At 40.7% G+C, this 20,860-nt stretch overlaps 1 protein-coding gene across 4 annotated transcripts in view; it reads left to right on the forward strand.

Annotated features, from left to right (window-relative positions):
• Positions 1 to 771: 771 nt before the first annotated feature.
• LOC310897007 (visual pigment-like receptor peropsin) overlaps positions 772 to 20,860 on the forward strand; it is a 47,724-nt gene continuing 27,635 nt past the window's right edge. Inside the window, exons 1-3 of one of the 4 annotated variants that reach the window (XM_083830097.1) lie at positions 772 to 10,038; positions 10,568 to 10,654; positions 13,734 to 16,572. In XM_083830097.1, coding sequence (XP_083686223.1) covers positions 16,452 to 16,572 — 121 coding nt within the window. In that variant the 5' untranslated portion in view covers positions 772 to 10,038; positions 10,568 to 10,654; positions 13,734 to 16,451. Of the gene's footprint in view, positions 16,573 to 20,860 lie in introns of all 4 variants that reach the window. The other 3 variants (XM_083830096.1, XM_083830095.1, XM_083830094.1) reach the window with 3 other exon arrangements.

The raw sequence follows: 20,860 nt of genomic DNA on the forward strand, positions 1-20,860 counted from the left end.
TTTAAGATGTGGGGTTTAATTTCTGAAATTCGTAGTGGTACAGAGTCTCTGTGCTATGCAGCCTGGTTCTCCAGCTGTGGCAGTAATGGGCAGTGGAGGTCAGCAGCTTCACTTAAAACAGCATCTACACAGTTCAATCAGGAAGGACCTGTAAACAAAGCTTTCTGGTGAAGTACTCTTAGGTCTGATGCACCACAGCCTCAATTTATTGACTTGTCCTGTCATTCTATGAAGTGTGTCCTTCATTTTGGGTGATGGGGCTGTATTGTAATAATAACAATCTCTGTGGGTCTGGTACTGTTTTCTCATTTTGATAGCAATATCAATCCTTGATATTTTCACATTTGACTCCAAGTTATCTCTTGATATGAAGTCACCATAAAATATGAAGAAACCAGAAATTCATCAAGTAAAAAATGAAATCTCAGTACAACATGGATAACGTGGATATGGAATCATGTCAGATGAATTTTGCTTCCTGCCTGTCTTGGGGGCACAGCGTTGTTTACTTTAAGCCTAAAGTGAAGTTCGGATTATTATAAAGGAAATCTACCTGTTGTAATACTAAGATAATGCAATTCATTTTCAAGGTGTCTACAATTTTGCAGGTAGCAGTGACTTTTAGGAAGGTTACATAGGACATGTCTAATGACGGAGAAGCATTAGGTACCTTCCTTGTGGAGAGTTTCTTATCACTGAAGAATTAGAAGGAATGCTTTTTTTTTTGTTATGTTTTTGTTTTGTTTGGGGGAGGTGGGGGTGGGGGTGGGGGTGGGGGGTTGTTTGGGGGTTTTTTTAAGTGCTTTGTCCTTGATGGTGAAATGAAGTTTATTGTTCCTTTGCTCGCATTCCTTTAACCAAGATCTAATTCAGGACTTCCTTTTGGTTTTATGTATTGATCAGTGACAATTCTATCAACCGATCAGCATGCAGTCCTAACAATAATTGGTGAAGAAGCTTTATGAATTGGGAGAATTAGCTACTGAATTTTGTCTCTGTTTTGTTTTTCTTCCCCTTATACTCTTCAGATGTTGAATAGAATCCTCTCATTGCACTAGATGCTAGTTCAAACAGAGCTCATAGTTATTTTGTTGTTTATTTTAAACCAGTCTTTGTGTTTGGGTTTTATGTTAACGTTATGGAATAAAACATGAATTCTAATTTTCCCTAGTCTTGCATGCAAATTTCTAAATTCAAGTATGTATTTCTTGGAAACAGTATGTTGTAATTTAACACAACAAGGTGAAAAACTGCAAAGAAGGTAAAACATTTAGGTTTTCTTAATTAGGCGTATGTCTGGAGAATGCCCGCATCTTTTCAAAAATAGGGAAAACAAATTCTGATCCTATATCCATTTCTCTTGATAGGCAGACATGCACAATTCTATGGCTTGACAGTAATCTGGGCACTAACCAAGTCAAAGAAAACAATCCAGATTTTCCCAGTGACTGCTTTTTTGACATTCAAGAATATTCCATTGCACGGCTCAAGCAGGCTGGAGTACAGCAAGTCTGTAGGGTGGAATGGTGTTAGTGCTGTTAAAATGTCAGTTCATATTTTTCTCCATAGACAAATCATTGACTGCTCTCAGGAATGTTTCTCCTTCTGTTTGTATTACGTTCATAGGAAAAATTATTGTGTGAAGTAGGCCCTGCATAGATCATGCTGCTTATGTGGAAACTGGGGTTGGAAGATGCCTGAATTAGCATGGAAGTCCTTTAAAACATCTTACAGCTATTTCATCATCAGAAAACATCTCCACAGTATTACCTACGTTCACTTCATTATAACCTGAGGAATAAGAATTGTCTTTGAGATAAATTTGAGAAAAACAAATGCAGAACCTCTGTCGCTTTCAGTTCTAGAAGTTGTCTGCCACTGACAGCATGAAAACCATTGAGTACAGAGCTGCTTCCTTCTATGTGCATCTGACCGCTACAGTTGATGTGTGAAGGGAACAGTTCTATCAGCCTGATCTAAACCTCGTTGTCACCAGAACCACTGAAAATTGTGCAATTGCTCCCTCTAATTATATATCTGAGATCAAAGAAGATCCAGTATCAGAAGGCCTCACTTTGTGCTTTGTGCTTCACCTGCAAAAATTCTGGATGTTGAAGTGTGGCACTACAGTTGCCTGTAGCACCTATTAAAAAAAAATAATAAAAAATTTAAAAAAACAAGTGTCTGAAGAAAACAAAATGGATTTCAGCACACTTTCCATTAGTATTCTCCTTAGACAATGCAGTAGTCAGAGCAGTATCAGGAGAATGAGATAAGAACACACCATGCTGGGATAGGTGCTCATTCTCTTGTAAAAACTTCATTCCCTGGGAATGAGAAGCAGTCCCCTTCTCACAGCTGAGAGTCTGGACATCACAGCGTGTCAGAAGATAGCCGTGTTCTTTGCCACTATGAATGTGCCCAGCCAGGACCTTGTGGAGAGCAGATGCAGATGGATAGATGGTAAGATTAAATCCTCAGTGCTACCCACAGCAGTATTCAGAAGACGAAGTGGCAGGACCAACAAAAAGGTCTTTGCTTGTTTGTTTGGGCCTATACCTTTTTTCAGCCTGTGATTCCTGGGCAGGGCCAAGTCCCACAGTAGCCTGCTTTCCCTCCCTTGCTCGTGTTTCTTTCTGCATGGCCCTTCCTGCCCCTTTCCTTGTCTGTGCTCCTTCCTACACCTGCTCGTGCTCCTGTGCCTGAGGCTACCTCAGTGCCTCGTAAGGACAACATGGTGGGCCCACTCTGCTTCCATTGCTCTTCCAAACCTGCCCAGGTGGCTTTTCAGTTACTTTACAAGCTGCAAGCCCCTTCTCTTTTAAATATCCCACGGAGCTTAAGTAGCCAAGACTCATGTCTTTGAAGAAGGGAAATGCATGAGGGAGCTGGATGTTGGGTAAACTCAATGAATAAGCAAGGAAGGCTCAGACTGAGCGAGCGTGTGTTGGGGGTGCTGGCCCCGAGGGCAAGCGAGGCTGAGGTGGGCTGCTAGCTCAGAGGAGAGCTGGCAGAGAAGGTGGGAGGCTGAACGGAGGACATGTGGCACAGCTGCTCAGGCTGTGGAGTACAGAGCACAGAAGAAGGGAAGGGTCTGTTGAGGAGAGCTGCATTAAAGAGGCGGTTGCGGATGATTCAGCGAGTAGGAGAGAGGGTGCTGGGGGACTGAAATTCCCATTTTGTGTTAGAGTAAGTTGGCTGGCTTGTGGAGGCTGTTATCTAGTTCTCAGCTGGGTACAGAGGAACTTGAGTGTTTTTCTGTCTTCTCTGTCATCATGTGCTAAGAGGAAAATAAATCTGGGCTGCACGTGTACATGTGGGCACAGTGCTGCCGTGGTCTAGAATGGCTTCTCATCGTCTTTGTGTAGACTTCACAGTGCAGAGATGACGCATGCCATATTAGCCTTCCTAGTGCCTACCTCTGCCTTACGTTTAACAATCTGGCTGAATACCTTTTCCACTGAGGACTTGGGCAGCATGGTAAAGTGGTATTTACTCTGCTGTGAATTGGCACTTGGACTCCCACAGAACCTGTTATCTTCAGGATGGAAGAAAGTCTGGCCTTGCTCTTGGAAGTTGGGGCATTCAAACTGGCATCAAAGGCAGGACTGGTACAGACCTTGGTTCTTGTGGCTTGTTCCTGGTGGTGTCTGAGGGCTGTGTTATTAGAGCAGGAGCACTGCAAAGGTTGCTAAATTGTGCATTGCTTCACGGCTTCTTCAACACCGCTGAAGTGGACAGTTTGTGAGTAGATGAACTGGGCAGTGGTATTGCAAGCTCCACCAAAATCCTGCTGACATCTCTCCTGTTGGCCTGAAGCCGAAGTCTTGTTCCCTGTTAAGGGCCTGGCCATGAGATTCTAGGCAACACAGTCCATGCTTGCGTGTACTGTGCTAGAGCAGCCAAAGGTGGTGCTCTGGCAGTCACCGAGGGATGCCTGCTCCCTCCCTAGAGGGCATAATGCTGCACCAAAGGAAGTTCTGGCCCACCCTGATCCTTCTGGGGGAAAGATGGTACTGTGTGATCCCACCCATGTGCCTCTGGTCATCAAATCTCCTTCTCTATGGTGGGTGTTGTGTGCCTTAGGCAGGATTCCGTGCGCAGACTTGGGACCAGTACTATCATGTTGGTATTGGATGCAGCCATCCATTGGCTTTTCCAATTGAAGGCACTACCAGAGTTTCTGTCAGGAACAGGGGGAACCCTCCTATTTATTCTGGAATTGGCAGTCTGATATGGTTAGGGTTAGAGATGAGTTAGCATTAGCAACCTCTCTGGATTAGACCACTGAATGCTTCAGTGCCTCTCAGTTTAAGAAACGTGAGCCCCCTGTCATCTGATCTTTATTTTCTGCTTAGGAGAGTCACCTCTGCTTGAATTTCTGTAATGGCCCATGGCTTTTTAAGATTTGAAAACTACCCTTTGCAGGCGACTATCATTCCTTCTGTGGCATTTAGTAGTAGGAGCTGGTAACAGATCTTTGTAAAATGACACCTTTAAAGGAGTATTTTCTCTCTGGTCTCGAGCTGAAATACATGTGCCTGCCACAGGATGGCAGCAATGGGACACGTTTGAAGCATCCTCTCTCGGTTCTAGGATTACATTTCATGATGAAAGAAAGATCAAGCTAGATCACGCTGACGATATGACAAATACAGGAAAGCCTTTGTGTATTTTTATCCATTATTAATGAAAATCGTGCTTTACAAAATGTATTACAATATAATAATTTGCTACTTAAAAGCAGTTAGCTACAAAAGCTCGCCCAGGGAGTGAGCTCTGAGAAATATATATAGTACTTTGTATAGGAGTTCATTTGGGGGAGAAGGGGGGATTAAATACTAAGAGTGAAGTATGTAATCTCATCTTAATGCTCCCCAGTGAATACCTATTTCATTCTTACCACCTTTAGACTTGGTTTTCCTGAGCCTTAGGATCATTTAAATGATCCTGTCACTGCAGTGCAATGCCCTGCCACGATATACTTTGGATTTCCCTGGAATTCAGTGCCTGTAGCCAGTCATAGCATATTAAAATTTATGTGCATTTGCTTATAGCTAGTTTTCTGTCATCTCACCTGTAACAATGCTGTAAGTTAATTTTTACATCCAGGACTCATTTCAGTTGCTTCTATTAGTCCCTGGTTGGTTCTGTGGTCAATGTAATTGATCAGCTGTGATCAAAATGACCTGCCCCAGCACTGCATGCTGATAGCTCTGTGTTCAGTAAGACTATGTGAAAGCTGAAGGGGATTTATAGCCTTGCACCTGTTAAGGATTTATGTGAAATGAAACAGGTTTTTGAAAGTCCTACTATATGTAAGCTGAGCCTTTTTGTTAGAAAATGCAATTTTAAAAATGAAAACAAAGTGCAGGGGTGTGACAGGACTTCCAACCAGTGAGCTCTCCACCGCAGCACAGAGAGCCTTTCCTGCTGCCTCCAGCCAGGGACCTCCATCTCTACTGCTGCAGGGACAAGCCCCAGCCCCACAGTGCAGTCTATCTCCCCCCAGGACTAGTAAGGTTTACAGACGTAAGGTCTTCTGATGGGGACGGTGCTGCTACAGACATTGCATTTGGGCAGCTTGCAGAACCAGTGGGCAAAACAACCAGAGCTTCAGCCCTCTCTCCTCCTGCCACCTAACAGTGCTGGGAGTCAGAGGTTAACTCAGCCTCTCCTCTCTTTTGGTGGGAATGTGTGGATGTCTTTCTGTGAGGATGAGGCAGGAGTGTGGGTTGGAGGCTTCTGAAGCTCAGGATAAGGTTGCTCCTGTTTTCTCACACGGTCTTTCAAGAGACACAGGAGTGAAAGCTTGCAAGTGGTGGCAGATTTAGGGTTGGAAAGGGAAGCCAGATGCCTCTCTTTGATAGACCAGTAGGGTCCTTGACTTGTATTGCTTTTTAAATCTTAAGTACTTCAGGCTGGAGACCTTAGTCTTACAGGTCAGTTTGGGAGACGGTGAGTGGGGCAGGAAGGAAAGAGACTGGTCTTCATTATGGGTAAAGTCAGGGCTAAAAATGGTACTTACAAAGTACTTTCTTCTCTAGCTTCTCTGCAAAGAAACCATGTTTTGACAAGATTGCCTGCGGGCTTTGCACATGAACATGTCACATACATCCCAGAATTTTGGTGATATAAGTAGTGGAGAATGCAAGAGAGTTAGGAGTGTCTTTAGATGCTGCAATGTCATTTCTATCCCATTGCCCTGACTGCAAGGACTGGACCCATGGGAACAACTCTATAGTCTGTGTTCTTGTTCACACCTTCATTCGGCCCTGTCAGGTATCCTGTCCTGTTTCTACAGGATATGCCAGTTAGGTTCAAAATGGAGCAAGCTCTACTAAGGTAGTAGAAAAATAACGTGTGCATAGAGGAAAGCTCAGCACTTCCAGTACAGATAGGAGGAATTTGGTGTCTCAGAATGCCCTGAGAGCCCTTGCACCCCCTTTGCAGATCAGTGCCTGTAACACGGCCTGAGGCATTTGTGATGCAGGTGGCCTGCCCAGAGGCAGCTGCTTGCCCTTTCAGTGCACATGGAAAGATGGAGAGGGGTGTGTATCTTTTACTTGAGGAATAAAAGCTTTTAGTTCATGTTTGGGAGAAGAAAAAGAGTATCATTAACACAGTTTTACCAGCTTCTCCTTCCAGCCAGGCTGTTACAGGGTCATTAATTGGTAGGCTTTTAGAGAAAATCCTCAGAATCCCTGAGCCTTACAATTCTCCTTCTCCAATGACAGAAAATGATTGAAAACATTATGAGGAAGCAAATACATTTGATCTCTGGCCTAGTATCTGGAAAGATCTCGCTCAAACTCACCATATGTGCCAAGGAGGCTCAAGACACTTGGGTGATGTGTGACCAAGCCCTGAGCTTGGCAGGGATTTGCTAGGTTTGCCTGGGCAAATAAAATACTCTTTGTGGAATGCCTTGGCACCCTAATGGTGAAAAGTGCTATTCAAATCTTAGGCTTTAATATTCCAGTTTACATCAGTAAAGTGACCCGAGGACTGGCTGACAGCATTTTGAAAGCTCACTTTCTGTGTGTCTGCAAACAGGGACGGGCTCTGTTTTCCTCTCAGCAGATGCAGCCCTGGCTGACCTCCTTGGAGGATTATGAACGCAAGTGGGCAATGCAGTGCAGCGCCCGACTGCTCGGCTTTGCGTCAGGCTGTGCAGTTGCGATGTGAGTAACTCCTCACCTCTTCTGACCTCGCTTGGCAGCATGTGCCCTTGCCCAAATAAGTGGCCTGTTTACTTATACACCAAGCAAACATCCCTGAAAAGCTGACGCTGCTTCTTTTGAAGTACTGAAGAACTTCGCCATTCATTTGCAAGATCAGGCTGTATTTTTCAGGAGAGCCACTCTGAAATTCCTGTTGGAGCTGTTTGCTCCTGCTTCTTCTCTGAGAAGTCAGTTGCTTCCCTCTTTTTCCCTGAAGTGCTGTCTGAGCAGAGTGCCTGCAAACAGTACTGGTGTTTTAGAACCATCCAGGGTAAGAAGAGACAACGTTTTCTCTTCTGTAGGGCTTGTCTTGTGCTGAGTATTTCACTCTTCTAGCAATGCTAACTTTATTTAGGCAGACAGATGCATGGAAGAGCTGTTTGTAGCCCTGAATGGCTCTTCAGCAGAAGCTACTGATACCTATTACCTACCCTAAACAAGGCCTGGCAAAGTACTGTGAGTAATTCTCAGGTGGCATTGTTGTTGGTCTTTTGATTCAAAGTTGCAGTGAAAATATCCTTTTGTTAAGTAGATCAACATAAATTGAAAATACTTGAAAGTTAAATATATATATATATATCTTATGAATATTTCTGTTTTTAGATATGTCCTGTGTCAGTATTTACCTCGAAAAAGGCTGGCATCTACACTTTTTTCATACAGTGATGACATCTTGAAGATCGCTGAGATGATGGCGTCTGTCTTCTGTAAAAGCTGTTGATCCCAACCTTGTGGTGAAGGACACAGCCAGATACAATTATAGCCCTGTCTTTGTGTACTGTTAACAAAAGAGGTTAGGAAAACATGTTAGTAACTCTCACTTGGCATTATTAGATGCTGAGAAAGCTTTTTCTACAGAGGTGGGGAAAAATCGGCTTGTTTTTAATGCTGACCTTGGAATTGCTGAAGAGTAGCTTACTTTTTTATCAGTTACAATGTGATGAGTTGTGACAGGAGTTATTAGAAGATTCCCAATGATGGTCTCATGTGGAGAAAAAAGTAGCTTTTCAGTTCAATGTCGTCTTAAGTATCAAAAAAGTCTATTTTAAGAAAAATATGTATATACTTGGCTGTGGTACTTCATTAAATATCTCAAATTTTAAAGTATTTTAGTCATATTTAAACAAAGTTTCTTCTCTCATCTCTTATGAGATGCCCTGTCTGGGGACAGACGAACAAAGTTGTGAAAGAGCACTGCAGTCAGAGTTGCCACCGCAGTGATTTCTCCAAAGCGCGTCTTCCTGCTAGAATGACTCCAGCTGCATTCTGCCTATATTCCCTCTTTCTCATGAAGAAAAAAGGTAGAGACTGCTGCCAGTCCTGCTTTGCTTCAATTACTCAGTCTTAAATGAATGTGTAATTGTGTCTAAATTTCTGCTGTGGTGTGTTGGTTGGGGCAGGTGTCGAATGTGTAGTTGTGTCTAAATTTCTGCTGTGGTGTGTTGGTTGGAGCAGGTGTCTTTTTTAATCTTCTCAGACACCAGCACTTTGCGAGCCCATCTGCATGCCCGTTTCTCACAGTCAGTGGCAGTGCATTGCTGACAGCTGGAAGCAGGGCCTTTGTGTTCGCTTGCAATGGCCTCTCCGCCCACTATGTCTTACTCTGCACCGTGACTGTCCCATCTAGCACGGTGTCCAGCAGCTGAAAATGGAAATGGCCTACCTGTGGTGGGCTGCAGAAGTTAAAGGCTGCCATATGTTCTAATGCATGTGGCTCCAGGTGCCCTCTATTTGTTTGTGTTTGGTTTTTTGTACTTTTTTTTTGTGTGTGAGACCTTGCTAATTGAACACTGCCTCCTATCTGCAGCCAGAGACCTGGCAAAGTTTTTTGTTTTTTGTTTTTTTTTCTCTCTGAACTAACGGTTTGTGATCTTGCATCCCTACACAAGTCACAGTTACCCCACCAGGCCAAAAGTAGCTCCTTTGAAACAACTCACAAATGTGTTTGATGAAATCACATTTGTAATCAACAGCAGTAACCTGAGGCACTGAACGTTTATTATTGTGGTCAGAGAGATGGGTGTGCTTAGCCTGAGTTTATTCAAGATGAATTTGATCAATATGTTTATCCACCTGAATTGCCAGGAAGGGCAAATTTTGACCTTAATGGTATAAGGAGAGGCAAAGAAGCCACAGATCTTGGCATGGGGGCAGCCATGTTGGCTAAAAAGGGGAAGGAGCAGCGTGCAAGTTTCTCCCATGCACAGCAGAGTCCCAGGAGCTGTGTGTTATCTGTGTCTTTACTTCAGTGGCAAGCTACAGAAGTTCATACAGCCGTCCTTAGGACTCGCTGCCTCACAGATCTCTGTGTGCTGATCACTTTTCCCTTGTTTCCTCACAGGGGCAAAGGATGACCAGAGATGCTACTGCAAATAGGAGAAATTGGTTTTGTACAATTTCCCCTACCACTATTTCTGGTTTTGGTCCATGGGTGTTATTTACTAAAATCAGCCTCCAGGCACAGAAACCTGTTTCTGCACTCTTTTCCATTTCCACCACCTTGTCTTTCCCCCTCACAGCATCCATTCATGACTCTCTTTTGCATCCCCTTGTTAGTGCCCAGGTGAGAGACAGTGGGTGGCCTGGTCTGGGCTCTGCGTATCCTCCGGTGGCAGGTACCCAAGCATCAGCTGCAGGTGGACCATAGCTGATGGCTCTTTGTCATGTGTTACAGACTGGGTCTCTCTCATTTGGCTAGCTACCTCTTGTCATGGAACTTCTTGCAGTCCTTACTCCTGAAACTACTACTTTGCTGTTACAGGTGGTTGAGACTGGCGCACAGCTCCAAATCTGCCAGGGAAGGACAGGCTGAAAGGTAGAGTGATGGTATACATGCTTTTTCTTTAGGAAACTACTCTGAAAAATAGCCAGCTTCAATAAAACCCCAATGAAGTGAAAGAATTTGCTTTCTGGTTTTCTAAAAAAAAATGGTTTTTGAAAGGGAAAGAAAATAAATAAGCATTTCAGGTCCAAAAAAATCCTTACATAAAAAGAATGATTTTTTCCCTATGGGCAAAAGACTTAGGAAGAAAGAGTGCTGCACTTGATGGTGATGGGGGGGACATGGGCTGAAGCACTACAACAGGCACATATGTCTGCCTCTCTGTTCTCCATTAAAAAATTTGTGCTTCTGACTTGATTATGTTATATAGTTTACCAGTGATTCTCTGACCATTTGTAGCTGTTTTCAGCTGATTTGGTGATATGCTAGATATTTTCCAAGCTTTAGTCTCATTTGATGGAGTGGCATTCTTGGTACCCTGAAAATGTCCATTAGGCTTGTTAGTCCATGGGAGGTGCAAGAGCATGAACTAAATAGAATAAGAAACATCTTTCCTTTTCAGCATCCTGAGGGGATGTATTCTTTCTGACTTTTGAATACAGAAGAAAAAAAATAATAATAACTCTCTACTATAGGAACTTCAGAAAAGGTAAGAGCAGAAGAAACCAGCTTGTCCAGGGCTTCTTTGCTAGTCTCCCAGGCTGATCATTGTTATAAGAGGCTTCTGTTATCTGCTCACACATCTGCTGATGCATCTGCCGTAATGTAGTATTAAAGACTTCGTAATAGCCAATAGTATATATTTTATAATAGCAACTGACACCAGTAAACAATTTATGCAGTATCAGCTGAAGGAATCACAAAGGTATGTTAAGATTATTTATGTTTTCAGTGATTTCCTCCTGCTGTGTTGTATTCTCTTAATCCAGGATTAAATTCTAATTGTGGCTAAGTACTCAGAAAGCTCATCAGTTTGAATGGACATTTTAGGAAGCCAACATTTCTGAGGTTTGAATGGGAAGTTGTGGGGTATGATTCTTACTAGCTTGTAACTTCTGGAGGTTTTGTGCAAAGCAAGCACAAATTAAATAAATGGAATGAAGAAAGAATCCTTTTCTTGGACATGATGATAGACAATGAATGAAAGTACAGTGCCTTGGGTTTTGCTCTCATTTGTGCTGCCTTACGTAATCTCATATGAACACATTAAGATAAAAGTCTGTGTTTCTTCTTTCATAGTTTGGATGTTGGAGCTAAGCATGAAAAGAAAAAGCATTGTCAAAAAGGAAACTCACACTTTCTTCAGAGTAGTCAAAATAAATCTGCATAGTTTCACAGGGCAAAAAAAGTAGATGGGGTTAAGCAGGAGGTTTGCTTTGTTCTGCAATTTTGATAATAGATATTTGATATGAAGGAACAAAACTTCACTGAAGCCAATGCAGCTCTATCATGCTGCTACCTGCTCTGTGTAACCTGTAGCCTCATAAATACAGTTATCACCATTGCTAGTTATATGCCACAGGCTATGCACTAACTCTGCAGTAGTATAGCATGTCAGGCTTGCTTTTCAAATCTCCTGTGCCTGCCTGGAATGATTTTTAGCTGGTTTCAGTGTGACAGCAGGGTTTTTTCAATGATCAGGTGACGATTTCCTGATTTGTTTTACTTGTTTTTACATATATGATATAACCAGAAGTTTTGCACAGGTAGGCGTAGCAGGTGGTCATTCTGTGTAGAATGAAATGCTTGTGGCCCTGGCACAGCGTTGCAGTGTAGGAGAGCACAGGCCAGGCCTGGCAGCAGGGGTCCCACTGGTGGCGACACAGGAGGTAGTGGAGAGGCATGAGGATGTAGGAGAAGGGGCACAGAACATCTGGGGAGGCTTCAGGGCTTTGAGCAGCTCCATAGCCAACAGTTAAGTGCAAACCTGGAAACAAGGCAAAACTGGCATAAACACAGCAAATAAAATAGAAAAGAAGTATGCAATGTATGTAAGATACATTTTATATAATAAACTCAGGTGCAATGTGGAGTTACAGACAAAAGATAAAGAGCAAGGTGTAAAGCATGAAGGAAAATGTATACAAATGCTCCCAAGAGGACGTTAGAAGGAAGAAAGCAGCAGCTTCAACATCATGTTCCTCCTGGCAGGACTTGCTTAGTCCATAGAATATAACTTTAAGGTTCTCCTGGCACTAAAGTTCTTTTGCTAATGTGTTGTTTTCTTGTTGACTCTAAATTTTTGCCTTTTCTGCAGAGTGATTTCTTTATGTGAGTCAGTGACATTTCATTTGATGCACCTGCCTCTCACAGCATACTTCAGAGTTTGCTAAGCAGAAAAGAAACAGGACATTTGAACCAACATGTAAGGAATTAATTTCACCTCAAGAAAGATATGTTTGTTTACAAAAAAAAATGTAGGTGAAAATGTCACTTACTCTTAGCAGACAGCAAGCAAGCTTTGTATTGATCATTAATTGTGAAGAATAACTTCGGTTTTGATCCTGTTTGTAAGTGGTAGTATCTTCTTCATTTTTCATGGTTCATGATATTTGCAGTGTCCATAAACTCTGCAGTCATATGTTATGACACAAACTTGTATTTGGAGAAAAGCAATACTCTAGGTAGGCCCCTCTCTCACTTGCAGCACTGATTTGCCGCTGTGAGACGTGCCCCAGTGACAGGACACCAAGGCAGCCACCACTTTGAAGCAGGTTTGTCTATAGCTGTTACTATAACAAGCTTAAGGATGGCTGGAAGGCTTTTAAGGTTGAAAAGACCAGTTTTGTTAAAACAGGCGCTACAAATTACCTTTAATACAGAAAAATCAGTGCAGTTTATGATAGCAGGTTGGATATAAATAAATGCTTAAATCTTGAATTCACCCTGCATGTGTCCCATGGAGAGGCTTCTGCCTTCCAGCCTGATTTCTACTTTTTCTCAGTGATCTCACTTTCCTAGGACACTCTTTCTGTCATCTCAGAAGCCTGACTTCCTGCTCCTCATTGCGATCTCTTCTGAACTCATTCAGCTGCCTACAGGGTTTAGTTTTCTTTAGCATCACCTAACCAGCTCAGTGTAAGTTCAGCTCAGAGCAGGGTGATAAAATAGTCCAAAAGCCTCAGCCACCTGATCTGCACAACACATATTTGCTTCTGCTGAATCATCTTCATACAATATTAAAGCAACATATGTTTGAAGCTGGGAGATAGTCTGTTTTCATACTAGCATCAATTGAAACACTGTGTTCCCTGAGAAATTGTTAATTTCAAATTATATATTGCAGTAATTAGCTCTAATGAAGCATTTTTTTCTGACAGCTTTCAAGATAGAGAATAAGAGTAAAGTATGAAGCAGAGCTGGCTAAACCTAATTAATATCATGGCAGAAGCATGTATTTTACAATATATTAATTACATGATATAATCATATTCTTAACTGAATTTGCCAAGTAACATAACACGGAACTGAAATGTGGTTTCAGCATACAACTACAGAATGCATCAAGTGTATTGTACTTATGGTAAGTGTCACAGGGGAAGGGAATAGTCTAAGATTGGATGGACATATTTTAAATCGTAAATGGCACAGCATGTTTCATATTATGATCACTCTTCAATTTAAAAAAAAATTTGACGTGTTTTTCTGCTATATGGTCAGAGGTCACCACATCGCCACCAGTTGAACCTCAGCAATGAAAGAACAGATTCATGTCTGCTTTCTTACAGGTAGATGTTCCAAGTAGCGCGCAACAAGCACAGTCATTTCCATTCAACCATTGGTATGTTTTAAACATTAATACCCTCTTCTAATGTTTATAGGAGTTTTGAGTTCAGTTGTCATTGGGAAAATGCACAAATTATTTCAACAAGTGTATTTTCTTGGAAGTAGTGAACAAATATATAGTCTGATTTTGGAAAATAATCTCTTACTGATATGAAATGCATTTTCTGGCTACCTCAATGAAGTTCATAGGCATAACTCATCATCACAAGATTATTCTTTCCGTGACTAAGTACTATCTTGTTGGAAATTGATTGGATTTTTTATTTGATATTGATTATAATGAAAAATGTGAAGTTGAAGTTGAAACCAAAGTAATTTATAAAAAAAAAAATCAATGTAGAGATTTGCCTAGTAATATACAATTGGATTAGCTTGAAATCCCCTTGATTCATACTTTTAAAAAATTTCACAGAACATTATGCCTTCCAAACGCCCTCCAGCATCAATTTTTATCTGCTTATGGTACATATTTTTCATGTTTCACTTTCTCCTCTTTTGCACCTAGTCTAAACTCCTTAATCCACATGTAACAGGTATCATGCAAAAGTAGTGTTGTGAGATCTTATGCTAGCTTTTTGACAAAATCATTCCTTTGGCAAGACCCTAACTTTTCAGTACCCCCCCAGGGAAAACAGATGCTTGTTAGAAACATATGACATCGTAAATTTCCTGTCACGCACAGATTTAAATTATTATTTTTTTTTATGATGTACTAGGAATTCTTGGTAAACTGAACTGTCATGTAACTAGACTGAGTCTCTCAAGCCAGTCAATATTGCTGTGTTACATGCCTTACTGTGGTGGTATATGTGTCCCACTTAAAGAGTTTAGGGACTAGGGATTAACAGGCTGTCACACGTTTTAGCAGCCCAAATAAGAGCTACCTGCTGGCTTATATCCACTCTAAATTGGCTTTGTGTGCCACCTCAGAGATTATTGGTTGGTTCAGTGTGTCCGTACCATGGGCTTTGTTAACCTGTCGTGTCATCACCCAGTCATTTTAATCAGGTGTCCTCAGGCATCTGTGGTTTCAGAAGGTTTCTTCCTTCCTTAATGTTCCAGGAACGGCTTCATTAAACCCTCAAGTACAGCCATGAATATTCATTTCTTATATTCATGGAATCATAGAATGGCTCGGTTGGAAGGGACCTTAAAAAGATCACTTGGTTCCAACACCCCTGCTATGGGCAGGGATGCCACCCACTGTGCCAGTGCCTCACCACCCTCTGAGTAAAGAATTTCCCTGTATTCACGTGGAAAATGAAACAATAGGTACTGATTATATTAGGTAGGTTTTACTTCCCCCGGTAGTGTATTTTATCCTGTAAGGATCTCAGAGAGCCTTGCACAAAGAAAGGCAGCTGACGGACAGTATTTCTAGAAGTGTAGAAATGGCAAAACTTCCCCTAAGGTCATATATGCTCCAGCCATGAGGCAACAAAAGTGCTTAAAATAGAAGGTAAGAGTCCTGACGGTCAGTTGTTTTATACATAGCGTAGAAGCAGTTAGCTTCTGTTAGTCTTGAAACTGTGGCTTGCTGATGGACGTAAAATCCAAATTCTGCTCTCAGTTGCCTCAGTAAGCTTGTTAGATTTCAGCTGGTCTTGGGGAGTGTTCAGGGTTCGTCCCAGTCTACTTTCACAGCCAACGATTTGCCTTTGAGCACAATGTAGCTATTTCTCCCTCCTTCTTCCTGCAAAGGGTTGTCCTCCATTATTATTCATTACACTTCCTTTAGCCTCCCCTGTCGAGGTGAGGCGGTTATAACATTTGCTGCTTCAGAGGAACTAATTCAGACTCAAGGTTTGAATTATGACTACAGGCAGGTTGGTAAGAAAGACTATATCTGAAATGCAATCATCGATACCTCAGTAAAAACTGAAACTACTCCAAACTGACTCACTGAAAGCACGTGTAATGTGTCAGCAAGACAAGATCTCATTTTTCAACAGTGTGGGATAATCCAACTGTACTTGGAATGTATAAGATTGGTAGGTGCTTAGCAGTGTAAAAATAAGATTCACAGTTCTTAAGACAATTTCCAGTACAGGTGGAAAACAAATTTTCCCTTTATTTAAAATTAGCAACTTGTTCTGCTAGTAAAGTAACTTCATAGCTGATTACTTGTGCTGTATTAAAGTCACATTCTCAGGTGGTGATACTTTCTTTTCTAATTTCTCAGAGATATTTTTCCTCGAAATGTATTTAAAACTAAAATCCTAACAGACTTTAGTGAAGACAAAAACATGGAAGTAATGGTATTTCATCAATATAACAACATGCACTATGCTTGTGGATGTGCCTGTGAACCTGTAGGCTATCACTCCATTTTGGAGGAGGTTGTCTTTTTGTTAGATACACTGTCTTCATTCAAGATTTCTGCATGTAGCAGTGACAAGGATGTGAGGAAATCTGCTACGTTTGGCTGTCACAGGTTCACAGGCTGTATTAATAGATAGGATTAGTGAATAAGCGCAGGTCTGAAGGCTGTAAAGCTTCCGTCCTTTGAGACTTCCTTCTTTAGGTTATTAGTCTCATTGAAGAGCTTCTCCGAATAGTGGGAGCAGAAACAGAAGAAAAGGCTGGATTTATTTTATTTTGCCTGGCATTTGAGATATACTGGGGTAAAGGCAAGTTCTAGGTCATAGGCTCCGTTGAAAATGTCTCTCCAGTTGTCTCCGCAGGCACCCTGGAGGAACAACAACATCAGTTTTCTGAGCAGAGAGGCTGCTGTCACGGAACAAGGAGAGACTATTATAGGCTTCTACCTACTGGCTTTAGGTATGTACTTTGTTTTGACTTGGCTTGTAAAATGAAGCTCCTAGTAGAGTTTGGTATAAAGCTCAAAGTGACTGACTGCACTTGGTTTTTACCGATGTTATAAAATGCAACTTTTTTCTTCAGCTATTACAAGATCAAGCTTTATTTTGCTAAAAGGTGATTAATAATCAATGCAAAAATCTTGAAAATAATAATAAAAAAAATTCAATCCTGCAAACTTTTAATTATTGTTCACTGAGTTTAATATGTGGAAAGAGCACATATTAAGAAACACCTTATCAGAAGTATATATAATACTTCTCTATCTTCTCATGTCTCAGTAGCACTGAATTAATGTTCTGTGATTTCCAGAGTTTTGACTACTGCTGGTCAGTTGGCATCCTACAATTACCTCCTGCAGAGACAGAAAATACAGTTCTATAGCTTTTTTTTTTTCCCCAAATTAAACTATTCTTACTACTTTTGCTTCAATTGTTCACTACACATGAAAATAAACTTCTTTAAACAGGACCTATGTGAGATCTAAGGACTAGAGCATTACCCTGTGTTAGCAGTTACTATACTTTGCGTTCATTTACGTTCTCCTGTGTGACAGCTATTCTAAGTGTATAATAGCTGAAAATGGAACCTAGTATGAACTCAGCTGGATCACAGTGCAACTTTGTTGGTTTCAGTTGTTTAAATATTGTCTACTTAAGGCAGACTCACTGAAGGATATGAGCAAACCTCAGGAAATATTAAAGAATGCAGGTTTGGTAGGTAATCAAAATTTCCATCTGCACAGCCTCACAAGAAAGTTCAAGAAAATATAACTTTACATCAGTTGTTCTAAACAGCCCATACAAAAATGTTTATTTTTAAATGGCTGACCTAAGCAAATTTTTTTCTTTTTCTAAGCTTGCCATATATTGCAAGTAGCTCGCTAGCCCTCAGCTAATGCTTGAAAAAAACTGTGAAAATTACAATGTAAAACAATAAGTACTTTATGTTTATATGAGATTTTCTGTTTTATCTATAAAAGTAGGGGGAAAAGAAGTTGGTTTGGAAGGAAAAAAGAGATTCTAGCAAAAAAAAAAAAAGTTAAAAAGTAAAAAAAAAAAAAAAAAAGTATGACTTTTTGTCTTATTAAGAAACTTAATTAGAAGAGTGCCTGCAAGATAAAGTGGAGTTATCTCAAATGCATCCCCAATCTGTTCACATGTGCACACCCCGGCACAAATGGCTGGGAACAGGCTGCACCATCAGCTAATGAATTAATCAGTTGCATTTAGGACTAGAAAAACCTTGTGGGTCAGCAAGGCTAGTCCCCTGCTGTGACAATATATAATCCCATTTACAAAGCTATCATGCTTCCTCGTACAAATGGTTAGGGATTTTTGTTGTTGCTGTCACTCTTCCAATTGACAGCCTGTTCCTGACTTCATTACTATGTTGGGTAGGGCAATTTTCCTGAATTTTTAGCTAAATTGATCATACGAACTTTGTCCTTTTTGTCACTGCTTTTAATTTAAATAATTTTTGTTGCCTGCAATTAATCTCCCACAGCCTCTCTATATTCCTAGAGTAACATTAATATCCCATTGTCAAACTTTGTATTCCAATATTAAGCAAATGAGGGTTTTCTTTATCTCCTGTCATAATAGTGTTGCCTCTACCATCCTAGCCCATCATCCTAGCAGCTTTTTGCAGTTCCAACCTTGACTCATTTTTTGAACCAGAACTGCATACAGCATCCAAACAAGATCTCACCATCATCATTCATTCATATTTACACTTCCGTAGCTCTGCTAATCCCTCCTAGTGGTGCCTGTGCGTCACATTGACAGGTAGCGCACACTTCTTCCACCAAAGGTGTTTTCCTTTGCTGCTTCCTAATGCTGACCTCACATCTTATTAGCAAATACACTTTTAAGTACTTAAGCACCCAAGCTTTTACACTGTTCTGTTAAATTTCATTCGTTCGTAATTACTGCAGTCTTCAAAGTCACCAAGTAACTTTTATATGCTATCCAGTCATCCTCTATCTCTGATAGTTCTTGTCAGCTTTCACCAGCAATTTCATAGCTGCTATAGCTCCTTCTGGCTATGCCAAACCTCTCATGAACCTAAAACCTGTTCTGAGGCAGATCGTGGAGGAAACTCATTAGTAATCTCCCTGCTCATATCATTCATGCTCAGGTCCACATCCCTTTGCAATTGTTTCTATTCCTCACCTGTGTGAATAAACAATTTCCTATATGATAACATGCAGAATATTTATTAAAGATAGTTTAGTACTTGTACACCACTTTCTTTAGAAAAATACTAGTAGGGCATAAGCTAGTTTGCAGAAGCCCTCATTACCACAGAACCTATTTTCCATTTTATAACCATCTCTTTATCCTCCCTTTAAAATTTGGCTTAAGGACCTGCTGCTGCAGGATATCTGAAAGACTCTGTAAATAAGGTCTCAAAGTCAGTGAGAAAAACTTGGAACTTCCCAATTGGGTGTGTTTTATGAGCCACCACAATATCTGCCAAAGCACTCTTTAGTACTGCTGTCAAGGAGAATCTTTCTTTGAGGGGAGTGGTGAAAATAAGCCATAAGTATAAAATTATTAGGGGGTAGAATTTCCTTTATAATCTTTCTAAAAGAATGATTTTCAGGGTTTGACAGCTGAAATGCAGACAACAAGAAAATAACAATTTTCAGCAGGAATGTTGTGTTTGGTGGGTTGTTTTTTTTTTTTTTTTTTTTTGGAACTTGTTCCAGCTTATGATGTTAGAATTCAGTATGTATTTTCTTCCAGATCTCTTTCAAGAAATATTTGGATATGATTTTTATTTATTTATTTTTTTAATATGGAGACAGCAACACAATTCCACTGTTAACAGCTACATAAAAAACACACCTACACACTTCGTTATAATTGATGCTTTATATATCAAGGGGCCAATGCATTCGGCCAAGCATTACCTGTTTTTGAAAATGGACAAATACATGAACCAACAAGTTATTACCAAAATATTTCAAACTTTGTAACTAGTCTAAGCTTCATCTGAGTTTACTTATTGAAGTCTATTTGTAACCGACTTCATCTGCCCCATATATCTGTAAAGCTGCAGTCCTACTGTGATAACTTCATACAGCTGCTAAAGGTTGCACATTCGTTAGTTTTTAAGTGCTCCAGATCCTTCTGACAAGCTTATAAATGCTTGGCATGTCATAGCTGCTATTCTTGAAACTTACCACCAGATTCAAAACTGCTAGCTAAGTCAAATCCAGACTGGTGGGGTGGGAAGGAATGGCATTTTTTTTCCCATAAATGTTAATTGTAATCCTAAAGCAATTGTTCTTTTCTGTGTTTAGACACAATTTGCTCTGTGCTCATTTTCCTAGTTCCCTAGGTTCATATTTAACTGGGGCTGTTAGAATGAAAGTTTGGCATAAAAGAAAATTTTGAGCATGACAGAATATTTGACAGAAAACAAATTCTGACTTTCTGCGAGTGGTCACATCAGAAAGACGTGCTGAGAGCATTACCAGCCTGATCTGAAAATGGGAATGGACCACAAGACACAAACTTGCCTTTAAATGGCACTCATTTCCGAATGGTGTCAGTAAGCTACTTGACAAGTGACAGAATGAGCGCTATTTTGGACTGTTATTTGACAGCTAAACCTGAGAAGGTGGGAAAGAAAACAACCTATTCACAAAGTATCCATCCACAAAATGATCGCATTTATCGAACAAATAATCTCTCCACGCTTTGTCAAGTCTAAAATATGATGACTTTTCTTTCTGCCAAAATTGGCAATATGCCCTCGATAGGATATTGCGTATGTATAATTAGTGGTGAAGACTAAAAACAGAACAGGGTCACTTCACAGCTGCAGTAGTTAATGACAGCTTTGCAAACTCTAGATTTTCTCACTGTTTTAGATAAAAGATTTTCGGATTAGAAAACTTGACAGCAGACTCCTTCAGATAGGGATTTACGCTTACATAGTACAGGCAGTGGAATCAGTGTTCAACTCCATTCATGCCTGCTCTATATCTAGATACTCAATCCAATTTCATTCCTAGAGGTGAAGCCAAGGGAAAACATAGTTTGTCCTATGACACTGAGGCTTCACCTTTTGTTCTTCATTACTTGAATCCTTCCACTTAAGACTGTATATTTTAAACTGTAGATGGGTGAGGTGTAACCCACCCCCCCTTTTTTTAATTAATTCTTATAAGTTTTTAAAAGTAAAGCCCACACAACAGTGTATGTGTAGCATGAAGAAGCCTAAGTATGTAAAAAGA

The sequence above is a fragment of the Anser anser genome (assembly GCF_964211835.1).
Source record: "Anser anser genome assembly, chromosome: 3".
In the NCBI taxonomy this organism is placed as follows: Eukaryota; Metazoa; Chordata; class Aves; order Anseriformes; family Anatidae; genus Anser; species Anser anser.